Source organism: Dermacentor silvarum, chromosome 7 (genome assembly GCF_013339745.2).
Source record: "Dermacentor silvarum isolate Dsil-2018 chromosome 7, BIME_Dsil_1.4, whole genome shotgun sequence".
Taxonomy (NCBI): Eukaryota; Metazoa; Arthropoda; class Arachnida; order Ixodida; family Ixodidae; genus Dermacentor; species Dermacentor silvarum.
In genome coordinates, this window is record NC_051160.1 from 33,382,122 (window position 1) to 33,403,572 (window position 21,451).

Here is a 21,451-nt window from a genome sequence, read left to right on the forward strand (position 1 = left end):
GCGCCTGCTCCTAAGCTTGTTCTTGGTTTCCCTCACTTTGCCTGGAAACCGTGAAGGATGTTCAGTCAGTGTTATATTTAATTTAGCAAAGAGACTTTACCATATGCTCGGACATATTTGGTAATGTCCGCAATTTGCAACGCACTATAGTATCTGTCTGGAACCAATAAATTTAAAAAAAAACGGAAACTGTTGTGATTGCCATGCCGAGTTAACTCAGAAATCGCAATCGTTTGCAGTAGTTAAACTTGCTCTCTCTCTCTCTCTCTCGAACGATTTGTGGAAAATGTAGTTCTTGGAATGCGAAACAATTTAAACTCTTGCAAAAGTTGAGAAAGAAATGGTTACGAAACGTACTGACGCCATTCTGAAACACCTGCACTGGAGCCGCTGAGCCATTGATGACAAACGTAACGTTTGGGCTAAACTACCCTGAACTGCAATTCAGAGTCTGGCTGATTGTCTGATGCTTTCTCTGATTGATGTGCCTTTTCTTTAAGCGCCGTTATTTCTATTTTTCGAAGAGAAGGCTGAAGATATTGGCCCAAGGTGTACCGCTCCGACGCACTTGCTTAGCTACGCAGTTAGAGATGATTGGTTATAGCCACGGATTGCACTGCGTTCATGGTTATTCGCCTTGCACGCGCGTTGCAGCCGTAAGCGTCGTTCGAGAAACTTGCTCCCTCTGATGACGTCGTGCGCCGTTGTTTCTCGCAGCGTTGTTTATCGGTTGCCATAATTTTCGTTTCTTGTTGTTCTTTTTATTGTTCTCGTTCTGTTTTGATCGTTTGAGTTTACGAGATTCTCGCAGTTTGCGAGAGAGCGAAATAAATTTTGACGCAGATGTTTCTAACCACGCTCTTTCAGAGTCCCGAGAATACTGGTCCCGCTGCTATACTGCGTTAAATTGGCAGCTAGTCCGTGTGTTTCCATTCTTATTTTCATATTTTCTTTTTTGTGGCGTTGCGTGCAATGGTGCATTGTTTCGCGGGCATTACACCGCCATTGCAAACGCCCGCCAATAGCGTGGCGTACGAGGCCCGCCCACTCGGTATTGCCGCGATCGGGATTGGCTGTAAGGCCGAACTCTCCTTGCTCCCATTGGACGGCGAGGTCGTCACGTGTTCGTTGCGCTCAAAGCGATGCATTGCGCTCCATGTTCGCTAGGCCTAACATTGTTCCTCGGGCCTGAAGCGAACGTTGAAGTCGTCGGCCTATGCAGTCACTGTGAGAGGCACAGTCAGTGTAAGCCTGCTGCTAGAAAAGAACGAGTTTTGTCTTTAATTATAGATCGGCAAGCTTGAAACCGGCATTTTGCACGCTTTTCATCCTGTTGAAGGGAACGGCTGCAGAGGAAAGCTTAAGAGACGGCTAGCGTATTTGGTCAATGCTCCTTGCTTGACAGGCAAAACACAATGGGATAATTGGTCGGCGGTGGATGCATGTCGCGTTGACGGCGCCGAGGTGAGCAGGCGCAAAGCTCATGACATGCCAGATTAAAACCGGCACGTGGAGGGGCGATTTGTGGCAGCAAGGCGTGACGCGTCAACGACCCTTGCCGGTTGTGGCGCACGGTTCAGAAATTCATTCGGAGACACGCTTTCGAGTGGTTTCAAACGTGACGGACGCGATTACAGCTGACCAGATGTACTTGCGGACCGACTGGCTCTGAGAAATGACGGGGCGGCGCATGACGACGGAAGACCGTTGCCAATCGGCCGTCGCGAAAGGCTTCTTCGAGCAAGCATTTACTGAATAGGGGTACGTGAGCCCAAAGTGTCGGTCGCCACGTTTCATTGACAAAGGACCCGTAGCTACTACGGTATCGGTTTTTCGTATAGGTACGAGTGGAGAAGGGGTCACAGCAAAGGTCAATCGCTGCAGCTTCCAGGTGCCGCCTGTTCTTTAGATTTTATTGAGCCCATTGTGCTGGGCGCTGTGGCTCTCCCAGGGAGCACGCATCCTATGCACCTGTCCCCCCCCCCCCCCCCTTTCTTGGAACGTTGTTGTCATTTGTATGTTGTTTTGGGGGATAGTGAGAATGATACCGTAAAAGGCGGTAGAGGAAAGGGCGCTTGGAAGAAGCGCAATGCTGGAAGCGCCGGCACAGGATTCGTGATTGGTGCGTCGGCGGACCACTCACAGCCACTCCGTGGCAATTGGGTGGTAAATGCTTGGGGCGGGGCACCGAAGGGTTGAAAAAACTTGGCCCCGCAGCCCCGTCCAAGCGTTCTGGACAAACTTCGGTGCTATGCACCATCGACTATGTCGAGATAGGGTCGCCCTATGTATACCAGTTCCGTCTTATATGTGTACTTGTAACTTCATGTAAAGTCTTGTAAATTATTGTAAATAGAAAGTTTTTCTTTTCTTTCGTCATCTGTGTCTACTTCGATCAAGCAGAAGCATCCAGCGAACCAGTCGCCGCTATCGCTAGCGGCAGTATACATCCTCTACTTGCGTAAACCGGCTCTGGCGGTGCGTCTCGGACGCCCAAGTAGAAGAGTGGTAAAGAAGAACCTGAACTTTACTGTCAGGATCAGTGGGAGAGGGAACACTTCTGTGTTCGAGCAGAGATTTCTGCAATCGTGCGAGAGTTTTGCTCCGTGCATTTTGGAACTCGTTTTGGAGGATCCCACCCATGGAAAAGTTTATCATTTCAGCGAGTACCAATGATATTCACAGGCTTTAAAGGTATTGGCAGCCCGATATTACTTTGATTATTCAATATGTATATTCGTTCCCGACGAAGGCCTGACCCCATTCGCAACATCGGAAGAAAATGAACGTTCGCACATTCGTCCGTTCATATTGAATGCTATACATTCCAAAATACCGCCAGCGTTAGTTCTGGAGAGAGAGCTATACAAACTTCATTGCTATGCTCGAGATGTTAGTCTAGCTGATCGCCTGGCATGCTGCCCCAGGTGCCGGGTGATAATTCTGATATGTACAGTGATCACAAAAACACACAAACAGTTCTACGACACATACAAAAGTACCCCAGAAAGTGGACGGGCTAACGGCGTCGCTGTTGCTCAATGGGTAAGAGCATCACTTTTCGTCCGCTTTCATTTCTCTATAATTATCATTCATGTACTTCAATTTTTAAAAAAACTACAAATAATTTCTCCGTGCTTTTTTGGTGTCATTGTCTCTTGGCTTATCAGGACTGTGACTAATAATATATTCATAAGCGCATTCTTTTTTCAAAAATTTGACATCTATACCTGTAGGATCAAGGACTGATATAATATATTTGATAATAGCCTACAGCGAAATCGAACGAAACAAGCTTATAGCAATCGCGTACGTAATTAGGTTGTAAAACCTGCAATGTTATCAATTTCTCGCACTGTATATTTTCTCCGCTGCCGTAATTGCCGGCATACATTCCTCGGCGGCGGCGGGCTCTGACTCGCAGGAAAAGTAATAATAAGAAAATAAACGAGAAAATCAGATCAAGAGAAGCGTAGTCTCCGTAGAGAAATACTTGACGGCGCATTTCTAGCACTTCCGATTTCGAGGCGGATAAAGATGTATGGGCCCTCGGCGGCGGAAACTCCTTAAATTTCGCGTTGGGACACATATTTTTTTTTTCGTAGAGCGAACGACGTTTTGAAGCGATCTTCGGTGCTAAAGAAATCACAAGGACATTAGAAAGAAGAATAACTGCTTGCAGAAGCGAGAGGCACGAACCAAACACACAGACACACATTTACATACATCACGTTGCGATCGTGACAACTACGTCGAAAAAAAAAGTGAAAAACGCGAGCTAATGGCAACAAGGAAAAGGAAAACGAGCCGAAACGGAGGTCTGGAGGTTGGACTTCCTCATCGAAATTTAATTTGTCATCGTTCCCGAAGTCGGCCGGAAACGTGCTTTAAATTTCTTTTTTTTTTTCCTTTTTCTTTACAAACCTCGCGGTCTTCCTACTCTCTCGAGAATTCGTTATTATTTTAACCACCTCCCTTATTTTGTGCGCCGCTTATCTTTCTGTTTATCTTTTGGTGCCCCGCTTTGCTTCGTGCCAGCCTTCCGCGGCGCTGCAAGCTTGAATCTGCGAGCTAACATAATCCAATCTCCTTCACGGACCGTTGTTACACAGTAGCCGTGCCTCCAAGTGCTCGGGTTCCCTGAAGATGATTACCTTGTATTACGCCCCCACTATAAAGCGTTCTGAATGGAGAAGACCTCGCTGCCACTGTATTTATTCTTCGTCTCGGTCCTTCTGTTTGCCTGAAAGAGCAGCGTTCTTCGAGACGGGCTGGGTCTGCGACTTGGGTGCCCGATTTAAGAAAGAAAGAAAAAAAAAGAAAGATGGCGAATCTGAGAGAACAGCCGTCCCGTTTTGTTGTCACGTTTAATGCGACATTTTGAGCGTCCTTAAGCCCATCGTGTGTAGCGTTTAAAGAACGCACATCTGTCGGTGCGGTGCAGTGTGCAGTACATGCCACTGTACATTCTAAAAAAAGTGTTTACACCCTTTGGGGAGTATCTTTTCGCCAAGCGATGACATTCATATATCTCGCGTGCCTTTTCTTTTTTCAACGCTGCGCACTCAGTATTTCCTGGTTACGAAAGGCGTGCGCTTTATCACAGTGACATGGCATTTTTTGACAGGAAAGTACCAAACAGTAACTAAAATCTTTCAAGAAAGGAAACGAGAGCAAGACAGGCCACGGTTATTGCTTGGGTACAAGATACGCCTCAAGGGGTGCAAACTATTTTTGTAGTGTACAAAAGTCAACGCGCAGTTCAAGAAGTACCTTTTTAGGAGTAAATGTCCTCTCTTATTTCACTCCATTTAAGAGACTTCTCGTACTTCTTTACTCAGTACGTTGTATACTACGCTTGGGCACCGCTGGCGTTATCAGTGCGAGCGCCTGGAGCGAAAATAGCGAAATTGATTGATTGATTGACTGACTGATTGGTTAATTGATTGATTGATTGATTGATTGATTGATTGATTGATTGATTGATTGATTGATTGATTGATTGATTGATTGATTGATTGATTGATTGATTGATTCGCTAGTTGTCAAAGGAAGGACAAGCACATCACACAAAGTGCAAGCGCCACGCTCGTTCAGTTAGCACGCGCTAAGTTTGGCAGGCGGCCGCGACGGCAGCATTATTGGTCAGAATTAGCACCATTCCAAACTTTTAGAGTAAATGCAAGTAGGATAGACGTACCCGCCGCGATGGCTTAGCAGCTATGGTGTTGCGCTGCTAAGCACGAGGTCGCGGGTTCAAATCCCGGCTGTCCATGGCGGCCGCATGCATGGGGCGAACTGCGAAAACACCTGTGTCCCATGTATTGGGGCACGTCAGAGATCCCCAGGTGGTCAAAATTAATCCGGAGTTCCCGCTACGGCGTGCCTCATAATCAAATCGTGGTTTTGTCGCGTAAAACTGCAGAACTCAGAAGTATGGGACAGCTCTCCGCATCGCGGCGTGCTCCACGTTTTCCGGGTAGTCACGCGTCCCACCGCAACGACCTGCAATTAGGCCTCTTGACACGAAGCTTTCGTAATGTGCCGAGTCATGGTGAGACGGAGTACAGTTCTCTCTAAGTGAGCGCGAAAAATAGCCGCAGTCAGAGCAGAACATATCTAATCGAAGGCGAACACACTCCAAATACTTATGCATCGTCCCTCGATTCACTTCCGTCTGCAGCTTAGAACGTTCCACTTCCGCGTCAGCAAATGCGCATTTTCCTCCGTCGCTTTGAAGAAAAAAAATTCTTCGGAAAGAGAGAGAGAGGGGCAGGAAGAACGGTATACCTGTGTTTAGAGAAACAGTACTAGGAACATTTCTTTCGTGCAGAATGCAAAATCGGCCGCCCTCTTGCGACTCAACCAAGAACTACCTTAAGTACACAGCATCGTCGAAAGAAAGAAATGAGAAAAGAACAAGATTTCAGCTCGAACTCGTCGGCACGGGCGGGAATGATTGATGACGTAACGAGCTCGCCCCAACGGGACGGTGCGCTCTATATCAAGACGCAGCGACATCTCGCGGGATCACGCGGGACCAAGTTTAGGACCCCCCTTGATGTGCCTCCTCCTCCTGTTGGTATTTTGTCCCTGTCGCCGCAAAAGCGTTCCCCACTTCGCTACTAGATTCAAGGATGGTTCAAAGCAGGATATAGAAAAAAAAAAAAAGGGGGGGGGGGGGGGGAAAGAACGAATAGAAACGAAATATATAGGCTTGGAGGCAAGGCTTCCGATGCAGGGAAAGAAAATTTTTAATCTCCCGATCTCTCTTCGCTCTGGGCGCGTTCCAAGCGCGATAATTTGTTCGTGTATACGTTCAACTCTGTTTCGTACTAAACTTTTTTTTTATTATCTTTCTCTCGCTTTCACTATAGCTGTTGTTTGCTACTATGCGCGCTAGCGCACGGGTCCCTAGAGACAAGACTAGGCCAAGAAATTTTTGGGAAGTAGGGACGACGGTGCTTATGTTTTGTATTATGGCGAAGTCACGAAGAAGCCGGAATAGTCAACTCGCTGCGTTTTCGGTTGTCGCTTGCGCGGCTTCGTCCGTGAGAATGCGGAGAACGAAAAATAAAAAGAAAGACAAAAAAAAGAAACACTAAGGGAAAACGCGTATACTGACGCTGTCAAAAACGAAATTGGTTCGTGCCAATTTCAGGCGATGCACTGCGAGAGCTCGATCCCTGAGAGAACGCGTTTAAAGGAATCTTAAATAGCATGGCGAGTTCGGGGGCTACGGTTGAATTCAATTCATCTTGTCGAACAACGCAACAAAAGCAATACATGATAGCATGATGTTTGTACTTTCTATTAATATTGCTTTTTTTTTGCGCTGTTCTACAAGGTAAAAACAAACTTGGCCTGGCACTGCCTTTTTCTCTCTTTTTTTTTTTTCCTTGGACGAGAGTCAGTATGGAACGACCTTTGGAAATGACACGCAGCGGTGAACGGGAGTGAAATTGTGAGGAACAAGCCTCTAAAACTTCCCATGGGTTTGTGTGCATCGTTGCGTGCGACGCGCGTATGGGTGAATTTGCCTATGTCGTTTACAGTCAAATGAATTTGACTGCTTCCTCTCGATCGCTCTCGTCGTGTACTCCCTCTGAATGACGTAGAAGGACTGGGAAAGGTGTCACTCTGAATGCAAATCAGCCGTATTCGTATATTGACGCGAGAACATCTCTTGAAGTGAAACAGGACGCAATCGTTTTATCTTCTCCTTTCTGTTTATTTTTTGTTTGTTTTTTTACTGCTATACATGTCCTGTACCTACAAAATTACTTCGTCCTATTTTGTAAAACGCCTCAAGCAAGCGCTCCCGTTCATCGATTCATCCAAAAAAATTACAATGGGTTGATGTTTTGTACTGATAAGAAGTTATGAGGCAACCGTGTGTTCATAAGCGTCCTACTCGGGCGCATTCTCTCGACGACATAACTGACCTCTACCGTGCATCTCCGGTATGGGGAATACCCGAGGGAAATTCGCGTCCGTAGAAAAAACTCCGGGCGACGTCGTTTCATCAATTGTGGGAGAAGGTGATAGCTCACTGACTAGGCGCGACAAAAGACATGTTATGCAAATCGTCAGCAGTTTCATTACGATAGATCCGCGCGGCAAACTCATTCGATTGGGGGATTCGGTGCAAAATCCGCCAGTGACTTCCAGGGAACTAATGTTTTTAGCGTGGCTCGGCATTGGGGTGTGAACACGCAATGACCCAACACGTGAACGTGCTTCTCATGTACAGCGTTTTGTTCATGCCCAATAATGCCCGTAAGAATACACCAAAAACGTTACGAGAATTATTTCGCAAATTTGTCACGCGAGGATGTCGAAGGGTTGAAACATTGAAATGAGTGATTGGAGAACTAGATGTTCGAAAGTAAACGTAAATTAAACGTCATTGCGATGAAGTGGAAAGCGAATCCTTCACGTCGGAAGTCGCGATATCTTGCTCACTCGGTTGCGATACCAGCGTGCTGCGCTCGGATCTTATCCGGTCTCTTAGCGTGATGCACCGAAAGTTCGTGACACTGCATCTTAAAGTCTAAAAGTGACTGGTCACTATAAAGACCACGTTTCTAAAAAAAATAAAGAAAGGGTTCCACTCTTGTCAACCGACACTGAAATGTTTTCTTAAGCGAAAGGAGCAATCACGGCAGCGTCCGCGAGATATGTTGCGTGATCAATACTGAAAAGTTTTTATAATTTTCGCACCCTTCGCCCACGTTTCCGCCTTAATATTAGTCACGTAAACGTATGTAAACATCACACTGAGAGAAGGGCAAACAGGCTCGTAATTGGGTCCTGAATGGGAAACCGCACCTACCAGCTCGAAGAGAAGCTAAAAACGGCGAAAAAATAGGAAGGCGACATCATGACACGCCACATCGCACGCAGAGTGAGATGCTGATTTGATGACGACGAAGGCATAACAGAAATGTCATGACGACGATGTTAAAACGCTACATTGAAAAGTTACTTTTCAAACATTACAGTTCAAATAGTTCACGTGAGTGAAGAAGAAGGGGACTGTTTAGCTAATCGTTTGCTATTTAGGTCTGCATTACTTATAACTGTCCGTTCACAAATATTCAACTTGTCTATAGCCGCAGTATTGTCTCGGGAACGTCAAACTCCATTGGTGGTCATTACTCATCATCATCATCATCTGACAAAGGCATGCCATTCACTTCTGCCCAATTAACGGTATCCCAAACGACTCCCTTAATACGAGTATTGTTGCCCTCGTGTTTGTGCTCTCCACCTTTTAAAACGCGCGCCCTCTGGCGGCGGAGGGATGGGGGGAGGGAGGGGGGGGGGGCGCCCAACGTCTCGAATTTGAGCCGCTCCCGCACAGCGCGCGACCCTAAACAGGAGTAACTAAAGTAAAAACGAAACATACGGTTTTTCCAAGAGGCCTGCGCGTTTCCTTGGGACGCCCCATTGATATCTCGAGCGCCACGCACCGCAAGGAACCCCTATGCCTTCCCCTATGCCTTCTCCCCCTTCTCCCCTATTCCCCGCCGAACGAGGCTCCTCTTACCCTACGAAGAAAACGTGACCCCGGTCTCGGTCGGCGGTGAGCTCTTTTCGAAGCGGGCCAATTTTTCCTCCGCGCCTCGCCGTACAACACAGCGCGCAGCGAATGCGCGCCGGCGAACCTCGACGAAGAAATTACGGCTATAGGGTCGTCCCGAAATTCCCGGAATTCAGGCCACGACCTGCCTCCCCCCCCCCCCACTATCCCTCCGCACTCCATCCCTTCCACCTTGCTTCCCTATTTCGTTCCTTCTTTACTTTCTTGATGTTTTGTTCGCTGGGATCCTGTCGCCCGCGAAGCGCAGGTGCTTCTAATGCGTACACGAGAAAGAGGGAGGTAGAAAACGGTGGACTGTGCTCTTCTATTTGACGGTGTCCCTGAGGTCCCATACAGAGGCTGACTATAGGGAGCTCGTATTCTCCTTCTTTCCCCACTCTTCATCCTCATCATCCCCATGCGCTTTCGTTTCTTTCCTATCGGAGAGAAACGTCAGGTACGCGAAGCTGCCGTGTTTTCTTTCTTTCTTTCTTTCTTTCTTCTTTCTTTCTTTCTTTCTTTCTTTCTTTATTTCTTTCTTGCTTCGTTCCTTATTTGGCCTCGCTACTGGTCTCGCTGTGGCACGCCTAGCGGCTTCGGCGACCGTACCACCGCCATTTAGCTTCACATCGAGTTTCTTTAGTTTTGTCTCTTCTGCTTCTTCATTGTAGTGAATGGAACGACGATGTGCATTCGATTCGTAGTTAGCGGTGACAGAGCGGCCGCGCCGTCGCGGGGTCCGCGCTGCAGAGCCTATGAGCTGCTGCTCTTCGCGAGGGAAAAGAAAGGAAGGTGAATCGGAAAAGCGCTCGAGCAGACGATGGAGAGCAGACGACGGTTCGTGGATGACGCGAGCGCCGTCTGGAACCTCGCGACGCCGTCGTCTGCTTGCCATCGGCATCACGCCGTATCGCTCTTGTTTATTTTATTTCATTTTTTTTTGTCTTGTCATTTCGCCTCTCTCCACTGCGATGTTTGGTTAGGACCTTATAGACTGTTTCACACGCACCGTTGTAGCAGTGAGCATATGCGGCCACGAGAAACTTCCAGTCGCGTATATTACCAGCCTAAAAGCGGACAGCTGGAGGACTATTCTTTAAGTGTCCACCTAGTAGACATGTTCGTTTCGTCTGCTGCTGAAGCTCTGATTGGCTGGGCTGGGCTACGTGTCAGAAGGAGACAGGCGCCCCCCAGCCAATCAGCACTTCAGCAGCAGATGACAAGGACGTATCCTCTAGGGGGACACTTACAGAATGAGCCCCATTGGGCTAGTTGTAATATCGACGTTTCATGCATTTCCAGTGTTTTACAAGTAAAATATTACCAGCGCCCTACGTGTTTTTTCGTTTTTCTTTTTTTTTCAATTTTTTTCCTATTTCTTTAAAGTGCTGGAAATGCATGAAGCGTCGATATTACCAGCCTACCACGCGGAGAACAAAACAAGCATTGTTGACTTTGTTCAACGTACGGGATGTCTCTTTTTGTGTTTTTGAAATTATGGAGATTAGAATTATGCATCAAGTGCATCAATTATGCATCAATTATGCACAATTTATAGTGTATCTTAAGGTAAAATTGAAGGATAAAATTGTGATTGCCTGTAGTGTAAACACGCTCACATCATGCAAACTTGCGGGCCGTTTTTTTTTTTAATGATGTACGACTGTTCGCCATTGTATTGCTTGGCCACAAAATTGAGTGCGCTATATCGGTGGGCAAAATGGGAAGCCGTCCCGGTCGGGGGTTAACAGTGCTCCACACAACTTCGCTGCAAAAGTAACTACTGCCGCCGGTGTGATATCGCAGTACATGACGGAGAAATAATTTTTACAGCGATTTTTTCAGCAACAGTTATTGAGAGGGGTACTTGAGCTAGTTTTCGTGGTGTCTGCTCCAGGTATTGTCACGTTTAGTGTCTTCATGTTTCTGTCGGCAGACAGCTTCGTGAAAAGATTACCATTTCTGCGCATCTATGGGTAGATATACAATCCACGATGGGCGCGTGGTACTTTTTGGTTTATTTGATGATGCGACTTATTTGTATGGTTTATTACCGTAACCGGCCGATGACGGTGTTGCGGGTTACACAAGTTGCTGTTTTCGTGTGTGCGGTTCTCGGCTTCTGCGACCGACATCATTTCTCATCGCAGCGCTACCTGATACAGGTTGTTTCAATAATAAACTTTGAGCACGTGGCTCGCCTACCGCACGCCTCGCTGCAATGCGTTGGATTCTTGTAGCACAAAATCGGTAGTGTGCCACTCTTAAAATCGAAAGTCAAGGGGTTTTTCCTTATTCTTTTTTTGACTTACTCATAGTAATGCCAACTAATCCTAAGCTAACGGTCCTACTCGTACACTACCCATATGCTAAATAGTTATCGCCTGTAGAACAGAGAAGCTTATACACGCGGATGGGCTTTGCCGCAGCTAGACACTTATTGCGGCGAAGCCAACTTTCAAGGCAAATTCTACGTACGAGTATGCGCACACGTATATGAGACCGGTTGGAGTGGATAATATATTTCTCAAATAAAGGCTTAGTATGCAGAGAGCAGCTTTCAAGGCATTTGATGTGTATGGTACGCTACCGGTATGCTAACTAGTTATCGCCTGTAAAACAGAGAAGTGTACAAACACGGATGGGCTTTGCCGCAACTAGACGCTTATTGCGGCGAACCCAACTTCCAGGGCAAATTCTACGTACGAATATGCGGACTCGTATACGACGAGATCGGTTGGAGTGGATAAGCTTTTCCTGAAATAAGTTCTTGTTGCATGTGTGCTTTCGTGCCGTCAAGGGTTGATGCACGTTAGCACTTTATTTTTGGGCGATGTTTCTGTTCTGAACACCATGTTAGAAATCTTTTTTTTTTCATGCTGTTTTTGGTCGAGGCAACGAAAGGAGCCACGACAGGTCATTGTCACGACTGTGGCCTGTCACCGGTAACTAGCATATAGCCCGTTCTTTCAATAGCAGTTTTATTCGCTGTTGTACTCATTGTCAACAGGTGGTGCCACGAGCACTACTGCTCCATGTCTGCGTCACTGGTATCCCGATATCTAGTAAATGGCAATGTGAATGCGAACAGGCTAAAACCCTTAATTTGACGCAATAACATTCTCAAGCAGGCGTAAACGCTTTACGTAGATAAAGAAATAGAATTGTCCCACTGTATGCTGTGTACACTATTCGGCTTCTGTGGCTTACGTACGCTACATTAACGTACGTTATTTGGCGATTCTGGCGACCATATTGCTAAAGTACGTTGACAAATAGCGCCATTAAACACTGCGGCCCCTGTGGCTCCCGCTTCAGATCAAATTGCATACCAGTTACTACGCTCTCGTCACCACTGATTGCCAATAAATGGTTAATTGAGCTTTCACTTCGTCTCAATCGTCTGAGTCGCAAGTCATGAGCGGCTAGTGTGCCCAATTGCAGAGATTTTTCAGCTGATTTATGGAGTTCGTGGGCCCGGCGTGACGCGTCGGCCTATAAACGAGAAGATATTTACTAATGGATTGTGTTGGATCAAATATATTTGACACAAAGCACCAGCAGACGTTCTGTACACGGACATTTTATTTATGTCTGTGTTGCCGAACGTTAATTAATCAAGGTAAGCGCAGTGCAACGTCCCGCCAAGTGGTTTGCGTTTGCCCAAAGGGCAAAGCGTCGATCGCAAATCTAAAACCGTCTCTCGTCCATGTGTTTACGGCCGGAATAGAATGTACACAACACCATTCGTTGTCAGTGGCACCCGAAATCGTCCAGTGGCTTCCGGACTCTAGATGCAGTCCACTATCTAGATGGACACACAGGGAGAGAACGAGAAGTACACGAGACAAAGAAATAGCCGAGTCTCGACTTCCTCAAGGTCTGCGGCCTGGCTCGGTCCGCCACCCCGCTCCCCAGAGAGCCCTCAACCCAGAGTTCCAGAAGGTGCTCACGCAGAGTTATTGAACGGGCGCCTGGAGGGTCCTAGCTCCCGAGGTGGCCGTAGGGGGTGGAGGCCAAGGCCCGACTATTACCGTTGCCTGTCCGGGCCAATAGCCACTGCGCATCTGAGAGGGGGGAAAGGGGGGGGGGGGGCGCCCACTGTGTATATGTTTGTGTGTGTTTGTCGGCCAGGAATATATACTAGACACCACTTGGTCCGGAGTCCGTCTGCAACACGCTTAGAAAAACGCTTTCTCCGGTCAGTCGCCGGCGAAAGAAAGTATCGGTTTGTCCTCCTCTTTAACAAGAGCCCAATAAGGTGTCGTTCAGTCCACCCCCACCATTCCACCCGCTTTCCCACCCCCTCCTCCTCGTTTCTGGAACTTTCCTGGACCACCCAACCTACACTGCGTCCCCCGCACCCAGCTACTCAATTGGCTCTTACATCAGACCCTTATACTGCGTCCCACGAGATACCCTTCATGAATGGTTCTTTCCTGCCTCCTCCCCGGCCGCTATGCGTCCTTTGTCTTCGCCCCCTATTTCCAGCAAGCGCAGGCTCGATTATAGTCACGTGACGCGATGCGAAGCTATCATCTGTCCCGTTGCTTTCTCTCTTCGTCTAACCAACTACTTTCTCCTGCGTGCCCGGTCATTCCTTCTCGGTGTCCGTGTCCCTTCCCGATTGCACTCATCCAACGTCTAACGGCGCCGAAGCCGTTAGGCTAACCAATCCTGGAGCCAATCTGATTTGGCCTCCCATAAACAACAACAACAACAACAACAACAACACGGGAAAGCTCTTCAGGCAAGCCGGGCACGTGTGTTGTACGCCCGGGCGAGCGCCTAGCTCTTATTCTCCGCCGCTTTATTAACGCTACCGACTGTACTAAACCGACAAAAGACTCATCCGCTGTCCTTCCTGAAAAAAGTAGGTTCCGCAGCAGAGCGCATAGTATACGGAGATAGCAAGAAAGGCGGAAGGAGGAGGCACTTGTTTCTCGCCAGAGAGAAGACGAAGAAGCCACGGAGGACTGCGACGCCTAAGCGACCCCGGGCGCAACTGCCGTTCTTTTTCCTCTCCACACTGAACTGTCTGAGCGTCCCGCAGTTTTAGACGGTTTATTTGTTTTCGCTTACGGCCGCCACGGGGCGCTACGAGTGCTACGCGAACGCTCGCCTGCGCCGTGGGTACGTCGCACCGTCATCTTCCGTAATAGCTGCGGCGATTCGTGGGCGCGGCCGAGGGAAACCAGTGATGCTCCTCGGCACGGGGGCTTCCGCGCGAGGCGCGGTGAGAAGGCGGTCGACCATGCTCGCGAGCCCGCACTCTATAGTTGCTCCCTATTCGGGGAAATGCCGCGCTTCCTCCCTCAGCCGCTTCCCTTTTATTCCTTCTTCTTCCTGTTTCGCCCTTCCTGTCCGCTCGTCTTGTTTGTACCACTCCGCCGCTCGCTTCTTCTCGGTCTATTTCCTCGACGCCTGCGCTCGTCTCCCTCAGTTCCTCTCTTACCCTGTCTTGTTTTCGATTACGTTGTCATTGTCGTTTCTGTTGCTCCTATAGAAAGCGTCTCTAGTGTTCTTACTTGCCGTGAGAGGGCGAGACCTTATAGCCATCCATAGCCAGCAGGGAAAGTGCGGTTGAACTGCGTTCTGAGAGGAGGCAGTCCTTGCCGCTTCCAACCGTCGCCGTAGCTGTTTGTCCCGAGGTCGGTTTTGATCGTCTTCTTACTTAGCTCCCGCAGCGTCCTCTGGTGGTATCCCCGTGACTTGCCTCCGGGACGCTTCTGCCGACCCATTCCCGTTTTCCCCCTTTCTCTCCGTCGGTTCCTTGATCACGTGGGGAGGAGTAGTTTGGGACTGAAGGGTCCCCCCGTTTTACCGGGAAGAGTTACGGACCTCGTCTCGACTGCGCATCGTGCACGATATCACGCGCCCGTTATATTACGGCGCGCAACGGCAGCGTTCGGGAAATGGGCGTCGGAGCTCTATTACTCGATCTTCTAGCGTTTAGTACGGCAGGTCGCTTTGTCTTTGCTTTGCCTCGACCCTTCCATTACGCTGCCGAGACAAAGAGGCCGATACCATATACTACCCAAGCGTTTGTGACCTCCTCCTCCCCCCCCCCCCCCCCCCCCCCATTCCCGTATTTACGCGTGTTTACAAACAGAGGCGATCCCGGAAGAGCTGTAATGAACTGGCATTGCTTGGAGGGCGGGGGTCCTTTCGAAAGTAGGGCAATAGAGGTGAGTTCGCATTTAAGCAGTTGACGTCGCGCTTTTTATTCGCGTTGCGGTATGCACTAAATCAATACTGACGTGACGTTTTCGACTTGCGTAAGCTTTCTGAAAGTTTGAACACTGTAAACCCTAACAAAAAAAATCGTCGCTATGCGTTAGAGCGATCTAACTAACTAACCGTAACACTAGTTCCTACGAATCAGATTCGGTCGTTGCTACATAGGAAGCGAATACTTCATGATACACTGGATCGCCTCATTTTCTTTTTTCTTTAGCGGTTTCTCTCCTCCATTATATTTCTTAGCGCGTAGATATGTTTTCAGTTCCAGAAAAACCGTATGAAACGCGTCCTTAGGCAGGGATGATGACATGATCATTTTTTGATAAATTGTTGCTTCTTTCATGCATATAAATAACGGAAACATATGTGCGTTGATTCTCCGGACACTAGCACGATGGTACCTAGTTCGACGTCTGAGTGAACCCAACGACGCTCGGCATTCATGCAAAACACGGGAATGCCGCCGCTAGAATCAGGCCTATAAATACCGACGAATCCAATATTTTATTCGATCCACACTGTAACTCCATGTCGTGGTTGACAGTCACTCTTGTGCTCTAGGGACGTAATGTCTTGATTGTTTAGGGAGCTTCTTTCAATGTTTCTATAGCAAATGTGCGAATTGTTGTGTGTTCTCTGGATGTAGCTCTCCTCGGCAGTTTAACAGTGTCCCGCATTTGTGTGTGTGTAACCAGCCTCAAACAGAAAGCGTTATTTTCCTTGCCGAGAAGTTACGAGCTGAAAGTCACACCTTTCCGGAAACAGCGTCGTTTCAGTGAAGTAGTACGGCGCCCTCGAGCTGTGTATTGCGGAGTTCAGTTACAATATAATAAGCTTCTGCGAAACTTGAGTTACCATGCTGCATTCGCACTCACTAAATTATTCCACTAGATGCTTCACAATCCCAGCCACATTTCCTATAAAATCTTCTCCTAACGGCAGGGGAGTTCCTAGACGGTTACGTACGCGTACATGCCAGCAACGTTGCTGCTACCTTGATGTATATTACATTACTCCCGGTGGGCTCCCTGGTCACCTGCATTATTTCGTGCCCCGCTGTCTTTCCAAATCTTCAGTGAAGATAAAGCAGAAATGGTGAAATTCGAAGATTTCGTTATCAGCGAACGCCTTTAATTTAGAATTGTCGATTAAGAAAGTCGGGAAGCACAAAAGGAACTATAGATAACTTTGAAAGCCTTTGGGCAGTCTCACGGAAGTCGCATTAAAGCGGTTGTTTCTCTTTTATTTTAAATCGAAGCGTTCTTCAGCAGTCGAGTAAGAACGTGACAGTTGCTCCCATTGGCTGTTCAGTGTCGCTATTCTGTGGGAAATTGGCGTGAACTCATTACGCTGTAAAAATGAATAGCGTCAGCTTTTAAAGCCATAACTTTCTTTGGGTGTTCGGCTTACAGTGCTGTTTGTATGTTTGTGGCCGTTACTGGCCACCTTGGGACGCTAGATGTCAGTAGTTGCCAGTAGAAATAAATTAAGTTAATTAATAACGTGTCCGATGGTCTATTTCGAACCCACAGAAGTTCGATGCTCTCACCATTATACCGCGGACGCATGCCTGAAAAGGTGGCTTATACTCGTGCAAGCCAGCGCATGAGACGCTTGGCACGCTGGATGCGTCGCCGTACAAGCTAGCATTTCAAGAGTTTACTTATACCGGCGTCACACGGTCACTTTTGATCGCGATCAGGGCCGGTCGGGATTGAGCTCGAATACGGATCGAGTGCTGCTACGCAGTCACTTTCGATCGCCAGCTTGCTCGATCCGGATTCAGACAATCGCGATCCATGGATCGCGATTGGAGATCTCGATCGAGATCGTAGGCTGACGACCATGTAGTTCCGAGAGTTGTAGACGATCAGCACATTACCCGCAATGACCCACCATGACAAAGGAAATAGTATTTTGTTGGAAACATAGTCGCACTTTCGCCCCAAAGGCGAAGCATCAATTGCGTTAGCAAATTAGTAGAGGCTATATAAACAGCTTTCGCGTGCAAGATTGCTTCGCCAGTTCCCCTTGCGCCCGGTCCCAAGATACTCAGTTGTTGCCGCAGCAAAACGTCGCCCCCCCCCCCCCCCCCCCCATGGCCTTTCGTGCAACGGAAGACGTCGCGATTGCTCTCGGCCGTGCGTTCGCTCTCCGTGAAAGCGCGCGTCCCTCGCGTGCTTTCATGCGCACCTACAGCACACGGCGCGCGGCGACGATCTTATTCGCCCTTGGACTTTATACGGAACCTCACGGCGACGGCGACGGCAGAAATTCGCATCGAGTGTCCATATAATTGCTATCGCAATAAAAGAAACTTTCATATTACGATTTTCGCAGCGTGTCTGATAATTGTTTTGCACCCACTCTAGTGCGCTAGAGCTCACCTAGGTGCCCAAACTCGATCCCTCGTTGTGGGCCGTGTAGCAGACTTCATTGTCGAGAGAAATTCAATCCGCATCGGTCTCAATCGCGGTCAAAATTACCGCGTGACACCGTTATTATAATACGTGAGCGCGCGCAACTTGTACCTGGCGATGAAGAAAGAAGTTACTTGACACGTTCGTCCCCGAAATTCGCTGCACGTTTCTCATCACAATGTGGCGCTCTGGCGTGTTTCTACAAGGTCAAGCACGTCGTGTCTTGGGATTGAGCACGTTTTAATACTGAATATATGAACTAATAATTTCAATGCAAGGTCCACTATGCTGGCTGAGGGACGCGTTCGTCACGGAGATCTGCAGCGCGTCTTTGGGCTTCCTCAGATGGCGCTTTTGAAGTCTTCCATCGGGATCAATCGCATGACTCTTTTCTTTAAAATAGACACCTAGTCTAATTTGTATAATTATTTTTTTATTTCTACGTCGGGTCATGTTCAAATTATGGCTGTGTGGTAAAATAAATTCAGTGGAAAGCGTTTAAGCATCTAAGCTTCCCGAATTTTAAGCAGTTTCGAACGCGTTTCGGGAAACAACCGGTACACACAAACACACACAAGCTCACGCGCACACAAACACAAACACACACACGCACCACAAACACACATACGCATACATATCCACACGCCCTTCTTAGCAAAAGTATACGGAGCAGGGGCTTCCGCGATAAAACTGATTTTCTCATCTGCCTGTGAAGATAACTCGAAATTGAAAACTACAGTCCAAGCTTGGCATTGCAAACGTTTCAGTGCACTCGTCAATTTCAGCCTACGCATGTTAATTACGAAGAAATTCAGCTTTTTCGGCGACCCTGTTATCCGTATACTCTTGCTCACAGGTATACGTACATCAATTGATCCACTCACATTCATTAACCAATCATTAATGAAGATTTACCAGGGCCGTCCTCTTTTTGCCCGATGTTATGTTACGTACGAAGGCGACTTAGTCCTCAAGGTATCCGCGCAGGCATGCGAATAGACGTATAGCGGGCAATGAGTAGTGAATCGGTGCATACTAGCGAGTCGCTTCAAGTGTGTTTTATTAAAATTCCTAACGCCTGTCGTTAATAATAAAATTCGGAGAGAACTTCATATTGCTCTTGGATTTCTTGTGGGTTCTTTAGAATGGTTTGCTTTCAGCTCACACTGTTCTTGATGTATTCCTATAGTATAGTAAACGTTTACATACATCCGTTAAATTTTTGCTTCTTTATTTATTTATTTAGAATACATCAAGACATGCTTTTCTAGGCATCTAGGAAACCACTCTCTAAACTTTCTTTTATCTTTTCTTTTCTTTTTCTGTTGTGCAGGTGAAAGTGATGCTTCGAGTGTGCCCTGTTGCGTCAACCGGTGGCGATTCCTCGTCGTCCGGCTCGACACCGTCGCATTCTCCGGCCCACGAACCGGGAGCCACTGTCGGCGGCCCCTCCAGCTTTCTCCAATTGGATTCCCGCAAGAAACAGGTGAGCCTCCGCTTGTAAAAAGATTTCATTCAGACTCGCTCACCTCTACCCTGCTGATTCCCGCATGCACAAACACTTGAAAATCAACTCGACACGCCCAGCGGCAGACCAACTCAGACTCTGCTCGACTTGCCCACATCTGGACCCACATGTTCTCGTGGCCAACGTCAACTCACACAATTCCAGTTCACGTTGAACTCCCTCGGTATCAGATTCGCACTCGGTTGGTCTCACCTCGACGTGCTAAGAAAGATTAGCCAATGCAGACTCATTTAGATTCGCTCAGACCCTCGACTCTGGGGTTTTACTCTGGGGTGCCCTCTCTCAAGTTTGGTGCGTGTCTGAGTCGACTCATGAGTGAGTGATATCGGGGGATTCTTCTGCTTTCGCTAGAGTTCTTAACGAGCTCTTGACCCTGCAATACATTCCGATTGATCGCCAGATAACCAACGTGTGCCGCATTCAGGCACTGTATCGATACAAAATACACCGCGAAATCGCATATCTGCGAAAATTTTGAGCGTAGATGAGTCAGCGCTTTTTCGGCATTACAGTTATTCATACCTGGTTCCTTTATTAACTAGCATTCGGTAATGCTAGTTACGTCAAGACTGCACCACTACTCGATGCCGAAATTGAAGACCATGAAACACTCTTTCAAAAAGGCTTGAGGCATTTGCCTGCCAGCTCTCCTGGCATGCTACTCATTACGAAAGCAGTGACGTAGGACATGACCCTGGCGTGACAAAAACATGTCATCCCATTAGAGATATAAACGGGATGGGAGAGGCAGAGAGGTTAACTGGACAAGATTCGGGTTTGCTACCCTGCACTGGGGGGGGGGGGGGGGAGGGTAAGTGGAAATGTCATCCCAAAACTGATCACAGTACTCGTCCGAGGCTGCGGTGTCCAGCGGGAACGCTAGCACGGCGTAGTGCATAACCAGAGCTAACCAAACGTGCAGGTTACATTGTACGACCCTACCGTAAGCGGCAGCTGTGGTGGAAGCGCGGACAGGGCCTCCTCTGGCGACGAGGCGACCACCCCGAGCTCTCCATCCTCCGCCCCCGCCCGATTGACGGGCGTCGCGGCACCAAAGATGTTCGCCTTCGACGCCGTCTTCTCGCAAGACGCAACACAGGTACGCTGTTGGCAAAAAAACTTCATTCGCTTTTGTATTTTACAAAAAAAAAAAGTATATGCACGTTTCTTCTGCGACGTCTATAGAACGTCTTTTGACAGCCTGCCGGACAATGGTTCTACATTATTCGTCCACTAATTTCGGACTTTTTGTAAGCAGCAAGTTCAGAAGTAAGGGAGCCACAATATACCAAGGAATGTGAGCTTATTAAATTACGCGACTGAGGTGTGCTCCTCGCAAACATTTAGTAGCTAATCTGTAGAAACCTTAGAGATGTTTTTTTTTTTTTTTTTGCGCAGTTTGTAGAACGTCTTTAGACAGCCCGTGGGCTCGTCGTCTTGCAGTTTTTTATGGAGTTTCAGCGAACACCCTTTCGGAAATCAAGAGTGCACAGTAGGCCAAAGGAAACGGTTTATTAACGTCTATTTGTCTGTAGGCACTAGGTTGACTTTGAAGCCAGAACTACAAGTCTATACGAAGACAGAGTGGTGTGCTAGAGCTCTACACATCGGCAATCAGCGCAAGAGACACAGCCTTTAGCCTCCTATGCACAGTCAGTGCGTGCCGGATCACCAAAAAAACTACAGTCGTCGGTGGAGGCGCCACTTAGGTAGAGTGAGAGTCATGATATTTCGGCTAGGGTATTCTTGTGTGGGCCGTAGCAGACCTAGCAGATTATTTCGTTTTAAAAAACAACTGCAAGAAATGTATATTTCACTCGTCGCCATCACTTTTTCATTGATGAAAATGCCCTTTTTTTTTTTGTAAGCAGTGAGCACTAAAAATGTAAAAAGGGCGCACCAGACAACTCTAGCCCTTAGTATTATTTCAATTATTATTTCAATTGGTTGCGGCACGCTCTCACTTGCATGGCCCTTTGTTTTGTTTTTTTTTTCTGCGTTCCGTGGAAAGCACGCAAAATATTTTTTTTTTAATCGGATTCGGCATTTCTCTACTTGTTAGTATCAAATGTGAAAAGGTAGCTAACCACTCATTAGAAACTAATGAATTAGGAAGAACACAAAATACGGGGGGCTTCTACGGGAGTATACTAACAGCATCCAATTCGTTTCATC

General features: G+C 47.7%; 1 protein-coding gene across 1 annotated transcript in view; it reads left to right on the plus strand.

Annotated features, from left to right (window-relative positions):
* The window catches only part of LOC119457890 (uncharacterized), a 483,998-nt gene that overhangs the window by 354,654 nt on the left and 107,893 nt on the right, over positions 1–21,451 (plus strand). Inside the window, 2 exon segments of the mRNA XM_049670508.1 lie at positions 19,082–19,234; positions 20,199–20,375. Of these exon segments, the coding sequence (XP_049526465.1) occupies positions 19,082–19,234; positions 20,199–20,375 (330 nt within the window).